The sequence below is a fragment of the Garra rufa genome, chromosome 13, assembly GCF_049309525.1.
Source record: "Garra rufa chromosome 13, GarRuf1.0, whole genome shotgun sequence".
Taxonomy (NCBI): domain Eukaryota; kingdom Metazoa; phylum Chordata; class Actinopteri; order Cypriniformes; family Cyprinidae; genus Garra; species Garra rufa.
In genome coordinates, this window is record NC_133373.1 from 6,410,667 (window position 1) to 6,432,020 (window position 21,354).

General features: G+C 37.7%; 1 protein-coding gene across 1 annotated transcript in view; it reads right to left on the reverse strand.

The window, feature by feature from the left end:
* Window positions 1-1,328: 1,328 nt before the first annotated feature.
* The window catches only part of brf1b (BRF1 general transcription factor IIIB subunit b), a 90,452-nt gene continuing 70,426 nt past the window's right edge, over window positions 1,329-21,354 (reverse strand). Inside the window, exons 17-19 of the mRNA XM_073816450.1 lie at window positions 5,944-5,998; window positions 2,460-2,646; window positions 1,329-2,098 (exon numbers count right to left, since the gene is read on the reverse strand). Of these exons, the coding sequence (XP_073672551.1) occupies window positions 2,061-2,098; window positions 2,460-2,646; window positions 5,944-5,998 (280 nt within the window). The 3' untranslated portion in view covers window positions 1,329-2,060. The remainder of the gene's footprint in view (window positions 2,099-2,459; window positions 2,647-5,943; window positions 5,999-21,354) is intronic.

Here is a 21,354-nt window from a genome sequence, read left to right on the forward strand (position 1 = left end):
AGTGCTAATCGACATAGCCTTCATCACTGTATAGCACACTATAAAATAAGAATTAGTTAACAGAAGGAAGTTATTTCAAACACTATATATGTCATTATATGTCATTGACACAGCTAAACTAAAAAAAATAGTAAGCATTTTAGTCTCTTCTGTTCAGTGTAATTGTTCCTTTTGTGTGCAATGATGTGATTCATTGGTCAATTTTTTTAAAAGAAATAAATATTAATTTAACTGATAGCATTGTTTACACTACCAGTCAAAAGTTTTTGAACAGTAGGATTTTTAATGTTTTTAAATAAGTCTCTACTGCTCACCAAGCCTGCATTTATTTGATCCAAAGTACAGCAAAAACAGTCAAATTTTGAAATATTTTCTACTATTTAAAATAACTGTTTTCTATTTGAATAGATATATATTCCTGTGATTTCAAAGCTGAATTTTTAGTATTACTCCAGTCATATGATCCTTCAGAAATCATTCTAATATTCTGATTTGCTGCTCAAAAACATTTATTATTATTATTATGTTGAAAACAGCTGAGTAGAATTTTTCCAGGTGTCTTTGATGAATAAAAAGTTCAGAAAAACAGCATTTATCTGAAATATAAATAATAATATTATTAATAATATTATAAATGCCTTTATCACCACTTTTTCAATTTAGAGCATCCTTGCTAAATAAAAATACTAAGTTGTATCATTTCTTTCCCCCCAAAAAAAGAAAGAGTCCCACTGACTCCAAGCTTTTGAATGGTATAGTATATAATACAAAAGCTTTTTATTTCAGATGCTGATCTTTTGATCTTTCAATTAACCAAAGAATCATAAACAAAATGTACTCAACTGTTTTAAATATTGATACTAATAAAAAAATTTGTTTCTTGAACAGTAAATCAGCATATTAGAATGATTTCTGAAAGATTATGTGACACTGAAGACTAGAGTAATGATGCTAATTTTTTTTTAGCTTTGATCACAGGAATAAATTACATTTTAAAATATATTTAAATAGAAAGCAGTTATTTTAAATAGTAAAAATATTTCACAATTGTACTGCTTTTGCTGTATTTTGGATCAAATAAATGCAGGCATAGTTAGAAGAGACTTCTTTAAAAAAACTTTGTGTTCAAAAACTTTTGACTGGTAGTGTATGTATTATTATTATTATTATTTAACTTTTCAAGATATCATTATCGGGAATTTGTGAGGCCACGATGATCGTGTACTGAAAAATCTGATATCATGACAGCTCTATTTTCCATTCAGTTACAATGGGGACAGGGGGTTTTTAAACATCAAAAAGAATGCAAAAGCACCATAAAATCATGATAAAACTGAACAGGTGTCAGTTTATTAACTTACAATACAATATTGTAATGTATTCTGAAACCTACACCTGATGATAATATTTAATGAAAAAAGATGAGGGTCATAACATTGATGTACAATACATTATTACTTACAATCCAACATTTGCTTTTCCATGGAATTAAGAAATATAACAGTGCACCTAACAAAATACTACTATATTTACATATATACAGACATAAAATAGCTAAAAATATTAAGTTAAAACACTAAAAGTGACAAAATCACAGCTTCCTATGACATATGTACAATCATCAAGTGTAAATGTACAGCAAATGGCTATTACATTGTCTCACAATGCATTTAATATTATTAGCAAGCTGAGCAGACATCAATATCCTTTCCAACAAGTTCAAAACCTGCACCTGTAAAACAAATTCTCTAAGACACTCAGGAAACTACTTCAGAGCTTCCTGTCTCTTGAACTTTTAGTGGAACTTCGGCAAAGTGCTAAAATAGTTTTATGTTCTTCAGTCTAAAGCTGCCAGCCACCTTCTACTATTGGAGCTCATTCATCACACAGATGCTGCAGTTTAACCAGTCATATAACGCACTGTGAGGGGGAATGACCTTTCGTAAACGCCTGGCATATTACAGGTGTCTCAAATGTGCCTTAAATTCTCCTCTCCTCACTATACGGAGGAATAGAAGAGGACAGGAGGATGAGAAGACGCTCAGGGAATAGGGTTCAGTCTAAAATACCTCCTCTTCTTCAGCTTCACATCCGTAGTCTGTAAAGAGAAATGTTTTAATGAATTCTGTTGTTTCAGGATAAATGTTGAAAACGGTGAAGAATAGATCAAATTATATTGGTAGACTGCTACTAGGACACTGCTGTGATAAGCAACTATTTGTAGATGCATGACTTGCAGAGGTGAAGCGATAAGAGCAGTTTATCAAGATGATAAACACTTCAAATGCAGTCTGCCACGAATGCTAGAGAGTTACAGCCCACTTAGCATTACGCAATTTGTCAAAATGAAGAGCCAGACCTTGGAACTAATCTAGGAAACTCTTGATCATTGAACACTTGAGCCGTGACTTCATTATCCTTGTCAGCGACTCGGCTACAATCGGCTGTGACATACTGACCGTTTCCTCCTATCAGCTCCATGGCGCTAATGCAAGACTCCTCTGCCTCCGCCTCTTCCTCGTTCTCCTCTTCCTCCTCAGCGGGTTCATCATATGCCACAGGCCCGCTTTCCAACACAGGGGGAGGGGTGGGGGCTGGAAGGGGCTCTGGGGCTGCAGGCGGCAACATGGTGATGCTGGGAGGGACCTGAAAAAAATAATATTTTTGAACAATAAAAGACAACAGACTGTTAGATATAAATCATTGTGCTTATGTTGGTGATGCTGATTCAAATCATAATGTATCTCCATATGTCCATAATGTTAAATACTGAAGTGTAGTAGCTGAGTGTGCATCTAACACATCTTGAATTGTGGTGCTCATGTGGGTAATATAGATTTGAATCTGGCCTGCAACAAGTCCTGATCCTATTTGGCCTATAATATTTTCTACTATACTAATTGACTTAATTAACTTAGCACCATAGTGTAGTGGCTAGCATACTTGCATCTGGCATGTTGAAACATGGTGCTCATGTGGAAAAATGTGGAGTTGAATCTGGCCCGCAACAAGTTCCAACCCCATTATTTGTTTCTCCCAAATAGTTTCCACAATAATGTTAAAAAAAAAACTGATTCCTAGTCAGCACCATAGTGCAGTGACTAAAATATGTGCACCTGGCATAATAAACCATGCTGCTCATATGGGTAATGTAGGTTTGAATCTGGACTGCAACAAGTCTCAATCCTACTGCCTTGCTTTATCCTGAATAATTTTCATATTAATTAGAATGCTATTTTGTAGTTAGCACCATAGTGTAGTGGCTAGCAGGTTTGAATCTGGCCTGCAACAAGTGCCAATCCTGTTTGGCCCATAATATTTTTTACTATACTAATTCTTAGCACCATAGTGTAGTGGCATACTTGCATCTGACATGTTGAAACATGGTGCTCATGTGGGAAATACAGGTTTGAATCTGGCCTGCAACAAGTTCCGAGACCATTTCCTGTTTCTTCCAAATAATTTACACAAATTAAATTTATTAAATTATGCTCCTCTTATAAGAAAAGCAGGTTTGAGGCTAGCCTGCAACAAGTCCTGATCCTGTTTTCCTACTTTACACTGAATAATTTCCTTATTAATTAATGAAGTGTGTAGAATATGTTTATCTGACATGCTGAATCATGGTGCTAATGTGGGAAATGCAGGTTTGAATCTGGCCTGCAACAAGTTCTGAGCCCATTTCTTGTTTCTCCCAAATAATTTCCACAATAATATTCAACAAACTGTTTCTTAGTCAGCATCATACTGTAGTGGCTAAAATATGTGCATCCAACATATTAAATCTGCTTACATGGGTAATGCAGGTTTGAATCTGGCCTGCAACAAGTCCCAATCCTGCTTCCCTACTGTATTCTGAATAATTTCAATATTAATTAAAATTATATTTTTTAGTCAGCACCACAGTGTAGTGGCTAACATATGTACATTTGACATATTGAATCGTGTGAAATGCAGGATTGAATCTGGCCTGCAACAAACCCTGATCCCTTTTCACAAATATTTTCCATAATAATACTCAATATGGATTTTTACTCTGCACCATAGTGCAATGGATATCATTAGTGTATCTAACATGTTGAGTCATGGTGCTCATGTGGGCAATTCAGGCTTGAATCTGGCCTGCAACATATCCAGATGCCTTTTTCACAAATATTTACAATAATAATGCTTAACACTAATTCTTACTCTGCACCATAGTTTAATGGCTAGCATTAGTGCATCTGACATGTTGAGTCATGGTACTCATGTTAGAAACGTAGGCTTGAATCTGGCCTGCAACAAATCCCAATCCCCTTGTCATAAATATGTTTCATTATAATGCTCAATACTGATTCATAATCTGCACGATAGTGTAGTTGCTATCATTAATTTGACATGTTGCTCGTGTGCTCCAGGTTTGACTCGCTTGCAATGTGCACTGATTCCCTTCCCCTTTCTCCCCCTTTCTCCCCTTTTCTCTCCCTCTTCTCTATAATAATTTCCTTTCATTCTCTACTATCTGTCCAATAAAAAGAAAAAAAAAAAAACTAAAAATATTCGTTCTACACAGTCGAGGAAAAAACAGATTAAATCCAAAAGAACGAGCCCAAGTGAATCAGGGCTACATTTCCCAGCAGGCATCTGTGTAAGGAAGTACAGCTCAGGGGAAAGCAGAGGCCTAAATCAATTATCATGTTGTGAAAAACGGAAAAGAAGAGCATGAAAGTCTCAGTGGTAATTATAGCACAGACTTGCCGCTGTACCGTGAGGCCGCTCTTCAGGCAGTGGCAGTTAAGGGAAACAGCAGCAGCGGGGTTCTTGTAATAAGGGTTGCCAAGCTTGGCAAACGCCTAGAAGACACCCTGCAGCTCACCTGTGGGTTACACCCAGAGTGAGTAACCCAGACTGGGATCACAGAGACAAGCAAAGGCCTACTGGCTAGAAAGTCTGGGCTGGGGCATTAATGAGCTCATTAGGAAGAGGAAAATTAAGAAAAAGATAAAAGATAATATTCCAGTACTTATACTTTTACAATTCCTTACGACATCTGAACTAAGATCCCTTATGCATTTCTCAAGCACTGCATGAATGCTCTGCTTGTTCTTGTTTTGTGGGAAAAAGGGCAGAATAACTACTGTTTCTTTGTTAAGAATGACTCTCCTCTGAATCTCACTGAGAAAGGCACAATACATTATATAACACTGATTTATTTCACTGGCTGGCAACCTGGATGAGACAGCGGAGGGCTTCATTGCGAGAGCAAGTTGACCTCTGCAATCATTTTGTGCGTGATTTTTCCCCCACAACAGCTATTTTGTCTATTTGTACATGCACATCAGTATATGGTTGACTTCAGGCCACATTGCTGCTTATTCAAGCCTGACTATTATGAAGACCCAACAAGCATAGAGGCAATCCATCAAATTTTGTGGCTTGGAAAATATCACAAATATTGACTTTCAATTAAATGTATATGCCATATTTACCCTGTATTGTGAAATATGCTGGTTCGCTATTTACTGCCGTGACATTTAGCTATGAAGTATTTGATTATCGTGATGGATTTACCACTGAAGTCAAGTAGGGTTAGTCAAGTGAATTTGATTCGACCTCTGCTAAGCTGATATTCATAAAATATTGTTCATTAGGTCAACAAGAAAACAGACCACAAACAGTTCTGCACTGAGATGCCATTCAGTAATCACATTAGATCTTGGGTTATGAAATGAAGTGCATAGTTCAAAATCAGAAGAGAAAGTTCCTGCCATATTAATGTCCAGGGCAGAAATTGGTTTTGTGTGAATTATTGGCTGAAAATTTTGGATTGTCAAAGGATTAATTTACAAAACTTAATTTTGTATATTGTTGGGCACATTAACATTTGAAACTTTTTTTAGCATAAAAATACATTTTAGTAATGTTCGATTACCACATGAAGTCCAATAACAATTTTCAACCTACCGGTGTGTTTGCTGTCCTCTTCTTCTTAGGAGTGGATGATATTAAGGGGCGGAGTCTGGAGAAAGCAAGACAGAAAGGATAAAATAAGTGTTTAGTGAATCTTCAGTGGCCTCAGCCTTCTTCAGAGCAGCTTACACGTTGGCATAAGAGCTGAAGAGCTCATAACCGGCCTAATTTTCCTTCTAAAAATATGAAAATATGAAGCATATTTCCTGCCCCCTCTTTACTCCCACCCCACAGCAGATTACTGAGGCATATCTAAAGCAATAGATTCACACTGAGACCTGCACTACTGGGGCTAAAGAAGCCCTGTGGTGCTGATGAAATGCTTAGTTTACACTTCCCGGCGACTGGATTTAAACATCAAACACCAGCACTATTTTGGGCTAATATTAAAGAGACCAGTATAAAACATTAATTAGCTTGATGGGGGAAGGGGAGAGGGGAAGAAGGGAACTTTCTGAAATGAGAATGACCTTGATCTGGCTTCATGTTAGTCTGGAGTAAACAGTGAAGAAAGTTATTTGAAGGGATAGATCACTTTAAAATGAAAATTCTGTCATGAATTACTCACCCTCATGTCATTCCAAAGCTTTGTGTATCTTCGGAACACACATTAAGATATTTTTGGTGAAATCTAAGAGCTTTCTGACCCTGCATAGCCAGCCACGCAACTGACACATTCAAGGCCCCGAAAGGTAGTTTAGGACATTGTTAAAATAGTCCATGTGAATTTTTTTGATGACTTTATTCAACAATTCTTTCACTTCCATGTCAGTCTTGAAACCACTGATCACCAGTTGAACCACTGATGTCACATGTGACTATTTTAACATTGTCCTTACTACCTTTCTGGGCCTTGAACATGTCAGTTGTGTTGCTGCCTCCCAGAAAGATCTCGGATTTCATCAAAAATATCTTAATTTGTGTTCCGAAGATGAATAAAGGTCTTATTTAATTATTGACAGAATTTTCATTTTTGGGTGAACTATCCCTTTAATTTAATTATATAATACATTTAATTTCTTTCATAATTAAAACCTGCTCCACATGCAAAAATAAATACATAAATACAGCAAGAGGAAATGATAACAACAATGATTTTAATTCTATTATATATTTAATGTGTATAGATCATTTTACACATAAAATACAACTCAAAGTGGTAGCAATAAATATAATTATTATCATTCTTAATAATTAATAATAACCATTTAAATGTCCATTTTTACCAGATTTTTGAAAATCTGAACGCTTGGAGCTTGTCTCATTTCAATTTGGAAAAGTTTGCAGATTTTTACCTGAATTTTAGTTTTAATTGATCTCATATGGTACTGTTCACATTACAAACAAATAGTGTGTGGTTTGTTGCCCAAAGCTTCACCTGAATATGCCAGAATAACTGTACACAAAACAGCATTATAACTGGGCACTAGGGATGTGACGTTATTATCAATATCGTGGTCCCATGATGGTATGAAACGATAGGTCTTTTGGGCAAAAAGTGTAGTTTTTAAAATATATTCAAACCTCTTATTTAACATAAAAGGTCTTTAAAGTTGTGTTTTGGGCCATTATGCTTTGGCACAGTATCTGTCAAACAAACTAAAACCGATATGGCTTAATCCCTTAATCAGTTCTGTTTTTGCTGTGAATTTCCAAACAAAGCATGCACTTCATTCAGGCAATCAGCTCGTGATCCGGTGTTTTCTGTGCCTCAGAACGGCTCCATTCACTGTAAATGCAGTGAACTTGTTTATTGCATGTGCTGTGAGTTTAGTGCGCATTTGGGAATGCAACAGCCACTTTTTGCTTTTTTCGCGGCAGATGATTACAGCATTTCACTAGATTTGTAGTGAGACACGTTTTTGTAAGCCTGTTTTCACTGAAGCTGGAGTTTTCTGTCAAAATAAAAGCTCTAGTGCAGTTTCCGTCAAAATAAAAGCTTAAAAGTGCAGTATGAATTGCTGACAGTCCAAATTCAAAATATTTCAAAAGTGTAGAAATTAGGAAGGAAGTATTGTCATTTTTCTACTGTAGTGTAATGCAAAAATGATATACCTATGAAATATTAATTGTTTTACAATATATGGCTATTACTATCATATGAACAGCAATAATATAAATTGTTATTATTATATTCTAATTTGTTTGGCTTCCTAAAACACCAGTGTGAATGTAGACTTTTTTCTTAGTTTTTCAAAGTTTTCTTAGTTAAGAACATGGGTTGGAGCTAAAATGTACAAAATGTTTTTTCCAAGTCTTCATTTGTCTTTTTTTTTTGAATGTCAAATCTTGGACTTCATATTGAGATATCACATTGTGGGATTTTGATATCGTTACATCCCCACTGGCCACGCATTTACACAATAATGTGCAAAACAGCACTGACTGCCGATAGAAAGTTGTCTCTAAAAGATTTAGGGTGCTTCACAGTAAATACCACTAAAGATGCAAACCAAAAAAATCCACAAATTTAGGAAAGCTGTGCCAAGACAGACATGAATGGTGGAAACTGTTCATTCTGTTATGTTGCATGTACATTCTGATGTCTTAATTTATTGTATACTTGCAAAAGTATTGTTGAACAGTGCAAAGTCTCAATATTGTCTAAATACACAGAACACCCACACAAACACAAAGTCTCACACAGGCATACAGACACAAAGTAAAGTGCCGAAAAGCTGGGCAGCGACTGCGCCTCCCTGGTGAGATCTCCCCAAGGACTTAGTGAGAGCACTTTCTTGGCCGATAAGCGAAAGTGCTGCTAATTAATCTGCTTAAGGAAGAGAGGAGGACGAGGAGAGAAAGAGTGAGCGAGAGCGAGAAAGTACATGCTGAGAAAGGGGCTTCCTTTGTGGTAACTCATTAGGAGTGGCGGCCTACATTAGCCATCTGCAGCATGCGGGCCAGACAGAGCCCAGTCGAGTCTGTCCTGGCCAGATCTGCTCCATGCACCAGTGTCCTGGCCCTGGCACACATCCTCAACATAACTCCAGCATTAGGATTATCCAACACATTACTGGAAAACACAATCACCCCCGAGCGGCCTCGCAGAGTGAATAGTCTTGGGAAGAGGCGAAGATCTACAACCAGAGTGTGACTAATACACTTACAAATCTGCAGCCATGGAAGTGAAATGGCCTCCAGTTAAATCTAGAGCACATATTGTGTATCGGATGCCTCCGCTTGCAGGGATAGGGAAACGTAGATAATCTTACAATACCAAATGCACAAGCTCAGCTGAAGTCAGTGAGGATGCTGCTGAAAATGAGGCAGGCGGAAGACCTAAGCAGAAGGTTCAGAAAGGTTGTTTTTCCTCCTTCAAGGGGAAATCAAGAAGCCAAAAAAGCACTTTCTTATTTAAAGTTCTCTTTTGCCAGTAAAAAACATCTAGATATCTATAAAACAAGAAATTTGCAGCACCATTTTATTGATGTCCTTACTACCTTTCTGGGCCTTGAACGTGTCAGTTGCGTTGCTGTCTTTGCAGGATCAGAAAGTTCTCAGATTTCATCAAAAATATTTTAATTATCTAAAACATCTAAACTAAATCTTACAGATTTGGAACAACATGAGGGTAAGTAATTAATGATAGAATTTTCATTTTTGGGTGAACTATCCCTTTAAGCAAATTTATATATATATATATATATATATATATATTAGTGGTGGGCCGTTATCGGCGTTAACGTGCTGCGTTAACGTGAGACTCATATCGCGCGATAAAAAAAATATCGCCGTTAATCTATTCTCAAAGTTGGGTTGGGAGCTGGGTCTAAACTACGCAAGATATGATGACTTTCACCTTGATAGTTTAGCGCGGATGACGTATATCTAGTTGAATTGCAATGTAGGGGGCGAGAACGAGTCTTCAACTTCTGTGAAATTACCACATCAAATGAGACGCGCAGACATGGATGCAGTTATGAAGCCGCTTCAGGGCAGGTGCGTGCGTTGCTAGACCCTTTTTACTGGGGCACGTGCCCCAGTGAAAATCTGCTGTGCCTGTGCCCCAGTAAAATCTCAAGTTTGAGTTATAATTTACTTTGATAATCCCGAAATAAAGACATTAAACTATATGCAACAACTGAATTGACGCTTCTAAAAGCAACGCAGTTTATTGGAAGACTATGCACGCAGATAGGCTATCCATACCCGCGCGCCTGTATATTTTACGGGAACGCGCACGTCGTACAGCCTTTTGCGCAGAAGTACTTGGTTACACAAGTTTGTATAGTTAATTGTGTTGTAAATGCAATTGTCAAGCAGTTTGTAATGCATTTTGGAAACAGGAGATGAGCGCCTGGTCTAATGCGCCACCTGGCTTGAGAAACCCGTTCTCAAAGACTTACTTTTAGTCATTATTTGGGTAGCACACATATTCTGAATGCCTTCAGAAGAATTCAAATTAGCCATTTTAATCTAGATTAATCTAGATTAATTTCAAGATTTAATCTAGATTAATCTAGATTAAAAAAATTAATCTATGCCCACCACTAATATATATATATATATATATATATATTTTTTTTTTTTTTTTTTTTTTTTTTTAATGCTTAAATGCTAAAAACAAGGGGAGGAAAAGCTGTTTACCACAAGAGTAAGGAAAACAAAACTAATTCAAGATATGTTCTATGTAAGCAAATCTCTATGTCTTATATGTGATCCTGGACCACAAAACCAGTCATAAGCGTCAATATTTTCAGATTAAAATTTATACATAATCTGAAAGCTGAATAAATAAGCTTTCTATGGCTAGGATTGTTAGGCTGAGATACAACTGCTTGAAAATCTGGAATTTGAGGGTACAAAATTTAATTTGCCTTTAAAGTTGTTCAAATTAAGTTTTTAGCAATGCATATTACTAATCAAAATGTAAGTTTTGATATACTTGTGGTAGGAAATTGACAAAATATCTTCATGGAACACAATCTTTAATTAATAACCTAATGATTTTTGGCATAAAACAAAAATCGATAATTATGACACATACAATGTATTGTTGCCTATTGCTACAAATATACAGTACTTGTGCTACTTAAGACTGGTTTTGTGGTCCAAGGTCATATAATTTTGCTGTGTGGAGTCGACTGAGCTGTAAGTGGGTCCTCAAAACACCACTGTAAAGAGCATCTGCTATAAAGTAAACTAATTACTGTTATTTACCTTGTTTTCAGGTACTAAAAGGGATGTTAGCTGCTTCACTAACTTTCGCCACTGAATTAGACCGCCTCTACAAATTCCTGTCCTCCAAACACAATGTCAGCTAACCTGGCTGCTCAAAATGACTGACAGGTAGAGAACGCCTGAAAGTGTTCAGACTAAAATAGCCGCCTGTGGTAAGATTCATCTCATGTCACTGAGAATATCAGGCAGATTTCGCTAATATCTGTCAGATAGTAGTGTGTGCCCATGTTGCATGTTAGTCTATACAGCAAGATTCACTTTTCTAAATGCCTTTTCAAAGCTGATAACCTGGTATAATAAGAATGGGTGGCAATTTATATGAATATTATATTATTTATATTATATGTGGCCTTAACCACAATTAAATACAGATACAATGCCACATTGTGCTGCGTTTGGCTGTAATTTTCAGTCAAAGGGCAACAAGAGAAGCAATGCACGTCTTCACTGCTTTCCTAGCGATAGGAAGAGGAGAAAAGAATGGGAGGATGCCTGTGGACGAATACAATTTATTAAAGACCAGTGTCTTTGTTCTCTCCAAGTTAGCCCTGATGCCCTTTGAGGCTTTTAGTAGACCACAGCTACTGAAAGAGCTAACAACTGGCAGAGACAAGAAATGCTAGATGCCATCCTGACAGGATGTAAACATGCCAACGCTTGTCATGACGCCGCAGCCAATAAATGAGTTACTCATTGACAATTTTGCTCAATATTCAGGAGCGCTTAGAATCCTTGTGTGGAAAAGCCGATGGTATGGTATTTGGTTCAGGTCTACGCTTATATCCATCACCACCTGTAGGCTCTTTTAGTAGCTGTGGTCATAGAATCAGTATTTTATTTTCTGGGTTGTTTTGTGGTAAAAATAGCAACAGATAGCACTAGTAGCTCACTGAGTGCAACCATTTTAAATCATCAAAATAAAGTCACCCCCACATAGTCCAAAACATGTACAAAGCATTGAGTAAGAGACATAATTTACATTATATTAAGCCATACAAGTCTTAATACGCAAAAAAAAAGCTTGCCACAGCACACAGGCAGACATAATAATTATGAATGTGTTAGGGAACAACAGCAAGGAGACTGCATTAATGTTTTAATTATTTATAATCATTTATTTTATGGATTACACAATCTGAGAGTATTTGTTTGAATTGGTCTATTAAAAGTAGACATTTTACTTTCTATAGATATATTTTTCATGTCTGTAAGGCAAGTATACACTAAGTTTCAGAGTTTCGCGTTTAACTTCACAGAGACTGAGACGGCAGAAAGTGCATCCTGTTAGCTTTAATTATTTTACAAACGCACAATGTTTTGTTGCTATGCTGAGTGCACACAAATAAACATAGAGTCTTTACAGATTCGAAAGATGTATTACTTTTATCTGTATGACCAAAAATGACGGAGTATTTTAAAAGCAAATGATCACACCGGCGCCTCCATCTGTCATGCAGTGAGCGTGCTACTATTCAGCTTCCACACTCCACACAGACACTTGAATAGCGTACATTTTTCTAGGTTAACATTATAATTGAGGTCGATAAATGATAGGTGAATGCTTGGATGTCTTGCCTGATGTACTATATTACCACATAGATGTTAATAGGAAGTTGGATCTGTCCATCCCACTTCCTGTTTGCATCTTTAGTGGTATCACTACACTATCGACAATGCAACTACTTTGTCTACAAAATTTCACTGAAGTTTTGCTAATGTGATCAGGCTATTATGTGAAAAAGATTAGAACACAGTGTTTTCGAAGGCTGTAGCCTATGAAGACAGCAGACAGCCAGGCAGCTTGTCAAGATTTGGATCAGAGCCATTAGCTCTCAATCTGATGCAGATGTCAGACATTCTCGCTCGAACACAGACGTACAGCGGCTCCTGAGTACAGTGAACACTGACCCTCTCATGGCCGCCTCTATAAATCACTGATGCAATTTATGACAGACCGTCTGCTCGTCTCTAAACACATTACAATCAGCCGGCTCGGCACACGGGCGGCACCACAGCCCTTAACCCGGGCTGAATTAACAGCCTAAACTCCAGTGTCAGATGGGCAAAACACTGTAAACACATCCAATTATTCTTCAAGAGCTCTTTTGTGTGTTTAATAGCGGGCATCTGCAGCCCAGAGATGTGAGATCAGTGAGCAGCAGAGAAAAAGAGAGAAAATACGAGATGCTGACAGAGAACAAGACCTTACGTGTATCTCGAGGACAAGCTCTAAATATGACTGTTGAACTCTGGTCTTCTCCGTCTTTGTTTCCACAGCACTGCCCCTTCATGCCCGGCAGGAGCTGACCACATCACAACCCAATCCCCAATAAGCCTCCCGGGTGCCACACTCACATATTACACACATGACTGCGAGTGACACTGAGCTGAACAGCCTCTGGCATGTGACCTGGGCCGCTGGGAACCCGAGGGTCCTGTACGTGTTTGGAGGTTAGATGTCAAAATGGGTGCAGTGTAACCACACATTGAGTATTGTGTGTGCATACTCTGAAAAGTGAAGGGTAAGTGACTGATGATGTCAGTAGGTGTGTGTTTGCACTGTGAGCTAAGTGTGAATTACAGTCCAGTGTGATGCGGTGGCGTTTGCTAATGCACCTTTGCTGGGCAACTGGCCTGCCAAAGACAGGGGTTATGTTAAGGCCACAAACTAAATATGTAAGACACGAGATTATAAACAAAGGTTGATTGAACTTACACAGTTTTTTTATTAAATTAAATCCAGTTTGTGTGTGCTGTGACTCATAATTTCCTTTGAATTAGTGTATCGTGAATACAAATCTGGGTAGAGGCAAGGGTCTTGATTCCCTGAACATTGAGAAACTGATGACTTAAAGGAGAATTTCACTTCCAGAACAAAAATTTACAGATTATTTACTCACCACCTTGTCATTCAAGATGTTCAACTCTTTCTTTCTTCAGTCGTAAAGAAATTATGTTTTTTTTTAAGAAAAACATTTCAGGATTTCTCTCCGTATAGTGGACTTCAATGGTGCCCGTGAGTTTGAACTTCCTAAATGCAGTTTCAGTGCAGCTTTAAAGGGCTCTAAACAATCCCAGCCGAGGAAGAATGGTCTTATTTAGCGTAACGATTAGTCAACGACCTCAAATGCTCGTCTTGTCTCTGTGTAATCTAGGTCCATACAGTTAGGGTATGTCGAAAAACTCATATCATTTTCTCCTCCAACTTCAAAATCGTCCTACATCGCTGTTTTATTTTTATTTTTTTGTAAAGGGCATTTGACTTTCTTTGCACATTAACTTTGTAAACACTGAGTCAGTACTTCTGTAGCAATATAGGATGATTTTGAAGTTGAAGGAGAAAATGAGATGGCAGTTTTTCGACATACCCTAACTGTATTGAACCGGAGTACATGGAGTAAGCATGCACATCGCAGAGCCATTTGAGGTTAAAATTTATATAAATTGTAAGTTCTTTTAGAAAATAACCATTCGATTCGCTAGATAAGGCCCTTCTTCCTCACGTGGGATCATTTAGAGCCCTTTGAAGCTGCATTTAAACTGCTTTTTGGAAGTTCAAATTTGCGTGCACAATAGAAGCCCACAACATACAGTAGAGAACTTTCCTGAAATGTGTTCCTTAAGAAACATGATTTCTTTACAACTGAAGAAAGAAAGACATGAACATCTTGGATGAAAAGGGGGTGAGCAAATTATCTGTAAATTTCTGTTCTGGAAGTGAAATTCTCATTTAAGGGGATAGTTCACCCACAAATGAAAATTCTGTCATTAATTACTCAAGTCATTCCAAACCATAAGACCTTCGTTCATCTTCAGAACACAAATGAAGATATTTTTGATGAAAAACAAGAGCTTTCTGACCTTGCATAGACAGCAATGCAACTGACAGGTTTAAAGCCCAGAAAAGTAGTAAGGACATCATTAAAATAGTCCATGTGACATCAGTGGTTCAACCTTAATTATATGAAAAATGATGACTTTATTCAACACCATAGTGTCAAAACATTATCTTCAGATATACTGTACACAGGAGGTACAACATCAGGTAGCATCTTTGCATTGCCTCCCCCTCACAGGATTTTCACAGGTGCCTGGCAAAAATCGGTACATCTGCAGAAAAGAACTGTGACATCTTAACTGAAAATAAATCACCAGAACCAGATGGACGACCTGCATTATTGAACAGAGTGCTACATTTTGGGTGTCCCTCTTGTGACCCTTAGGAGGAGGTATAAATGGGCCAATCCACAGGTCAGACGGGGATGCCCTCAGGGCTGAATGGGTGAAGCTGGTGAGGACGCCCAGTCCTTATGCCAGGCTTCACACGCCCCCCGGCAGCCCGCTCCCACCCTGGGCCAGATGGTGAATGAGCTGGCTAATGGAGCGAATTCATGCAAGACAAATTTGCCCACTTAACAATCAATCCCAACACTGCTCTGTCATCAATAATTTCCTAGGATCTCCCAGGACTCTTTCAAAGGCAGAATGAAGCACTGATGTAAACACCATCAGGTCTATGAGAGATAAAGCTTTGAATAAACTAGCAAGCAAACAAAAGCTGACACAAATGTTTAGTATGCAGTCCAAAGCAACCACAAATTTAAAACTATAAGCATGCATTATATTACAGTGCTCGCTTGGAAACCATAAACAGCCTACAGTGAAGCTGACAAACTATTTTATTTGGTGGAACATTGTTTATGATTATTAATACAATACATATAAGGGCTCCACACAGATGAGGAATAAGAATCTTATCTAGTGAAACGATAGGTCATTTTCAAAAAAAAAAAAAGACAATTTATATACTTTTTATCCACAAATGTTCATCTTGCACCGGCTCTGCGATGCGTCTACAACTTCACACGTGGTTAGTTCTTCATCTGTGTACTTTGGTTCAAAAAAATAGGGCAAAAACTCCATCTCATTTTCTCCTCCAACTTCCAAATTGTCCAACATCATTGTTCTACCTTTTTTTTGGAAATAGTGATTGACTTTGCATGTTTGTAAACACTTCTGTCTATATCATGCGTGACCTTTCCAATGTCCCATTGGTCATTTCCAAAATGATCAATCGTTTCGCTAGATAAGACTCTTATTCCTTGGCTGTGACCGTGTAGAGAGCTTTGAATATGCATTACAACTGCAATTTGGACCTTCAGCCCATTGACTCCCATTGAAGTACACTATACGTTTTCTTCAAAGACCCTAATTTCTTTTTGACTGAAGAAAGAAAGACAAACATCTTGGATGACATGGGGGTGAGTAAATTATCAGGAAATTTTTAATCTGGAAGTGAACTAATCCTTTAATACAAGTATTTACTGAAAACTGATGGCCACCCTACTTAAGCTAAAATCAATTTAATGCACAGCCTCTCATGGCTTTTTGCTTTAATAACATAGGATAAAAGCTTTGGTACTTCTAGTCTAAATTTACACAGTTGTTTCCTCATCCTCCAGCTACATATATGTAATATTAGCAGCAAAGTATGTATGAATATTTGAGCGGCAAAGCTAACAGTCTATTCACATATGGGTTATATATAACACGTTGAAGGCTGTAGGGCGGAAATCAAACACTTCCACTATTACTGATGTGTTCTTATGGGCTTTGTAGCTAGGCAACAATTTAAACGGCTCTTAGTGTGATCTCATTTTAAAAAAAGAAGAAAAAAAGCTGGCCCAGACTCAGCCATTTCAGAGGGAGCACTTCTGCTCCGCCGGGCCCATATGCCAGTCTGTCAATAATGCATGTCGATGAAATCTGACAGGGGGGAAGTAATATTTCTGTTGAGCCAATATCACACGGCAGCTGGCTTTGTGTAAATAAATCTAAGAGGGGAAAGGAGCGTAATGGGTGGAGGCTCACCACCAGCTTTGGGTGCCACTACGCAGCTGTAATCCCTGCTCTCCAGCTGGGGGTATAAGCGTTTAAGTTGTAGGGGCAGTTGGACAGCAGATTAAGGGGCAGGGCTAAACATAAAATTCAAATATTCATAAATAATTCAAAATTAATTAGCTAAAATATATATTTGTCAGGATTTAGTCTGTTCTGTTCTGTCTTCCCAGTGTTTTTCCCCCTCTGTTTCTAGTCATTATGGTTTAGTCCTTGTCTCCCCCTTCTGGTTTTGTCTGAATTGGTTTAGTCTTGCCCATATTTGTATTTCCCCCTCGTCATCCTGTTATCTCATTTGTAGCCACGCCCCGTTTATAGTGTTTAAAGAGTCTGTGTTTGCTCACTCCCTTTGTCCGTCAATGTATTGTTACTTCCGTCAGTTTTGCTCCATGTTCTTCGTTTTATTTTCTAATAAATATCAGTATTTACTTTACTCCGGTTCCTGCCTGTTCATCTCCACTCCTCAACCCGCTAATTTGTGACAATATTTACCAGGGTTCCAGAATATAACTAAAATGATTACAAAAAAGGGACTACTAAAATTTGTTAACTAAGAGTAATTTGGCTCCTAAATGTTTCATTTAAATGACAAAAATCCAAATGTTCATCATTATATGACTGATAGACTGCAACGGTTTGAGTTAAAAATCTTCGTTTGTGCTCTACTGAAGAAACAAAGTCATCTACATCTTGGATGCCCTGGGGCTCAGCAGATAAACATCACATTTTTATTTTTGGGTGAACTACCCTTTAAGACTAATTAAATATGAATCCTGCATGTTCTGCATGTCTCCCGGCCTGAATGAATGAATGAACGGCAGAGAGGCTCAGTTTTGTTTACTACATGTACTGTAGCGCTTGACGCTCGCAGTGAATTTAGCGTCTACCATCACATTAAATAGGACATAAATACATGAACAACATCTCCAGAACTGCTCTGAAAGAAATCTAAGGGAATTCACGACAACCCGTCAAAATAAAAGTTTGGTTTAAAGACATTGTGCCAGAAATACGCCTATATTATAATTAATAATTTAATTTTTGTTTTTAAAATAATTAAATTTTTTAAGAAATAATCACACAATATTTCTTCCATGTTTAAATTTGAATAGTAAATCAAATATATTTGCCAAAAAATAAGTTGTGCTTAATTTTACTTAATTAAAAGATCAATTCAATCAATGCCTTCATTTGATGCAACAGAGAATTTCTGAGGGGGAAAAACATTTCATAAGGCTATTGTAAGAATAAATAAAAGTTGTTAAATGCATTCAAATAATTAAACATACTAAAAAATGATAAACATAAGGTGAGAAAAAATAAAACATTTAATTGAGCTCTAAACATGTAATTTTTGTTAAACGTTTAATAACTTTTAAGTTTCATGATTTTAATTTTTGATGAATAAAAATTTATTTAACCATTAAAAAGGAGTCCAGAAAAACTAAAATAAAGGCAGAAAAAAAAAACGGACTCCAGAAAAATGAAAAATGAATTTGGGAAAAAATAAAATGGAATTTGAGAAAAAAAAAAAAAACGGATTTCATAGGGCCCTACTTGAGTTTTAAGTTTTAGCAAAACCAGCCTTGAACTGTCCCTTGTTCAGAAAGCAGTCATGAGTAAAATGATTTGCGCAGACATAAACTAATTTAGGTGTATTTTTGGCGCCATGTTACCATCAAAAACAAAACTAATCCACTGCGTTCTCAGTGGCTCTGATGTCGGAAGAAAATGAAGACTCTTATATTCACTTTTACATCCAAATACAAAACACCTGCATTGTTTACGAGACATTGTTGAAGATAAAGCGGTTTGGGTGCTGAGAAAATGGCAGACAGCGGAGAACTGGCGGAGGACAGAAATACACTAATATGGGACAGTCCGTCAGCAGCAATATGACATCACACTGCTAAGAAAATCAAAACGGCTTGATAATTGAGACTGGTTAGGTTTTTCAGGGATGAAAAAAATGTGAATAGATTTTTATCATTGTAGGGAGATACAAACACCATGCAAAAGTGAATTTTGCATCTGATGTCCATGCTCAAAAGCAAAACTTAAACCTTCATTTGAAAAATAGCTTCTAGCAAAATCACAAAAAAATATTCCAACCAAAGGGGTGAAAAAGTGAAGGATAGAAAGCATGTAAACAGACCTAAAACATCAGGCAGCAGGGTTCAAACCAGTGTCTAAACTACTTTACCGCTAGTCTCCAATGACCTATAATAGCCGGACCCACTATTACCCCTTTACGAGTGAACCTCATTCCTCCTCAAAGTGGTTGCACAGCTAGAAAAATGTCAATAATAACCATCAAATATCACTGAACTCATATAAAACAGTGGGGAAGCCTACACAGAGTCTGTCTGAACTGCGAAAGGGAGCAAGCTTCCCCATCCTCTTCCTGAAGGACAAAGCCATTATGCATTCAGCTCCTTCTCTCGGATCTAGCATGATGGAGGAGATACAGAGGAAAGACATGCAATCTGACCCTGGAGGAGACAACAATTAGAGCCCAGTGGTTTCTACACCTCGTGGTGACAAGGCATCTTATCACACTTCCTGCAGGCCACTGAGGAAGGCCCCCAGGGGTCTGACTCGGGGACAAGGCTTCGAGAGAAATAAAGATCCATGGAGGAGAAGAAAGGTGTGATTATCCTACTTATATCTCACCCTCCAACAGTCTAGAGCAACAGAGGGGAGATGGGATTTGTCACTGATTTCACTATTGTGACTTTGTTCAATATTGTGACTGATTTCATCAATACTTCACTTCAGATGGACATATGGCAGCTTGTGACGAAAGTGTGTCAGCCATGTCATATACAGGCACAGAATATGAAAGACTTCTGACTCTAAACTTTTCAACAGTAGTGTATACATTTTGAACAGACACCAAAATGATATATACAATGCATGCACACACAAATGTGCAATACACTAAACTGCCTCCAACACTCATATTATTCACAGTCACCAACCATGGCGCTGCTGAAGCGACTTCTAGATCATTGCCTACCACCAAACAAAACAGTGTGTGGGAGTGAGAACGCCCTGAACCGATCACACACGACGAATTTGACATGCCGTGAAGCCTCCATGGAGCAAGTAGCAATTTTCTTCTCATCAAAGGGACCGCTGCTTAGTAACAGCTTTTGCCCAAAACCTGTAGTGCATTGTGTACGACAAAGCGATCAAAACCTCGCAGTGGCAAGGAAGGTGCACAGGAGGTTCTATCACCTGCAATCACAATAACATCTGTACATACATATCTGCCCCGTGCCACCAGGAGAGAGAAGTTTCCATTAACGGCTTCGAGTCAGTCAGGGATGATGAGTGGGAGAAGACTCCTGCTGACACAGCTTGAGAAGTGTGCTGTGACTGAGTCAACCTCCCTCTGTGACTCTAGTGCAGATGGAAGGGAAGGGTAGGTGAACTCGCAAGGTTTTCGAGATGGCCTCTCGGCATCACCTGCGGATCTCTGGGCTTGTAACATCTGCTGAGGTGAGTGACGGGTGTGGAGGAGAGTCGGCAGGGAGGCCTATAGAGCACAACAGGCATGTTTTGGAGGTAGAAATCTCATTAATTTTTTCCATTTTTCAGTAGTAACATTTTAAGATGAGACATGAGACATGAGGTTAATTGCACATCACTGATATCTAACTGATGTCTATCTCATTTATTAGACTTTAAAAATCAACAATTTATAATTTAAGCGAACTTACAAAAATCTTAACATAAACCCATTATTTTCCTGTGCCCTTCAGCAAGTAGAAAATATACAGAAATTGAATAAAGTTATCAAAAACTAAATACTAAGTTATATATAGATGAATCCTTAAAGCTACAAAAGTTATAAATTTCGGCTTTTGTTCTTTGATTAACAGACATCACAGCAGCTGAGTTATTAGATTATTTGGCTGCTATTACTTTAAGAGCTGCCGCTGCTGAATGTGAAGCGGATCTGACACGCATGCTCGTAGTTTAATTTGCACTTTAATATCAAATGATACAGGCTACAGCATGCTCCGCTGCATTTGTGTGAGTACAGTATAACGACTGACAGGAAAATTTGTTTTTACTGACATGTGACCCTGGACCACAAAACCACTCATAAGGGTCAGTTTTTTAAAATTGAGATGTATATATCATCTGAAAGCTGAATAAATAAGCTTCCCATTGATATTTGGTTTGATGTATGGTTTGTTGTTATTTGGCTGAGATACAACTGAAAATCTGGAATCTGAGGGTGCAAAAAAATCTAAATATTAAGTTTAACTGAAGTTTAAATGAAGTTCTAAGCAATGCATCCTACTAATCAAA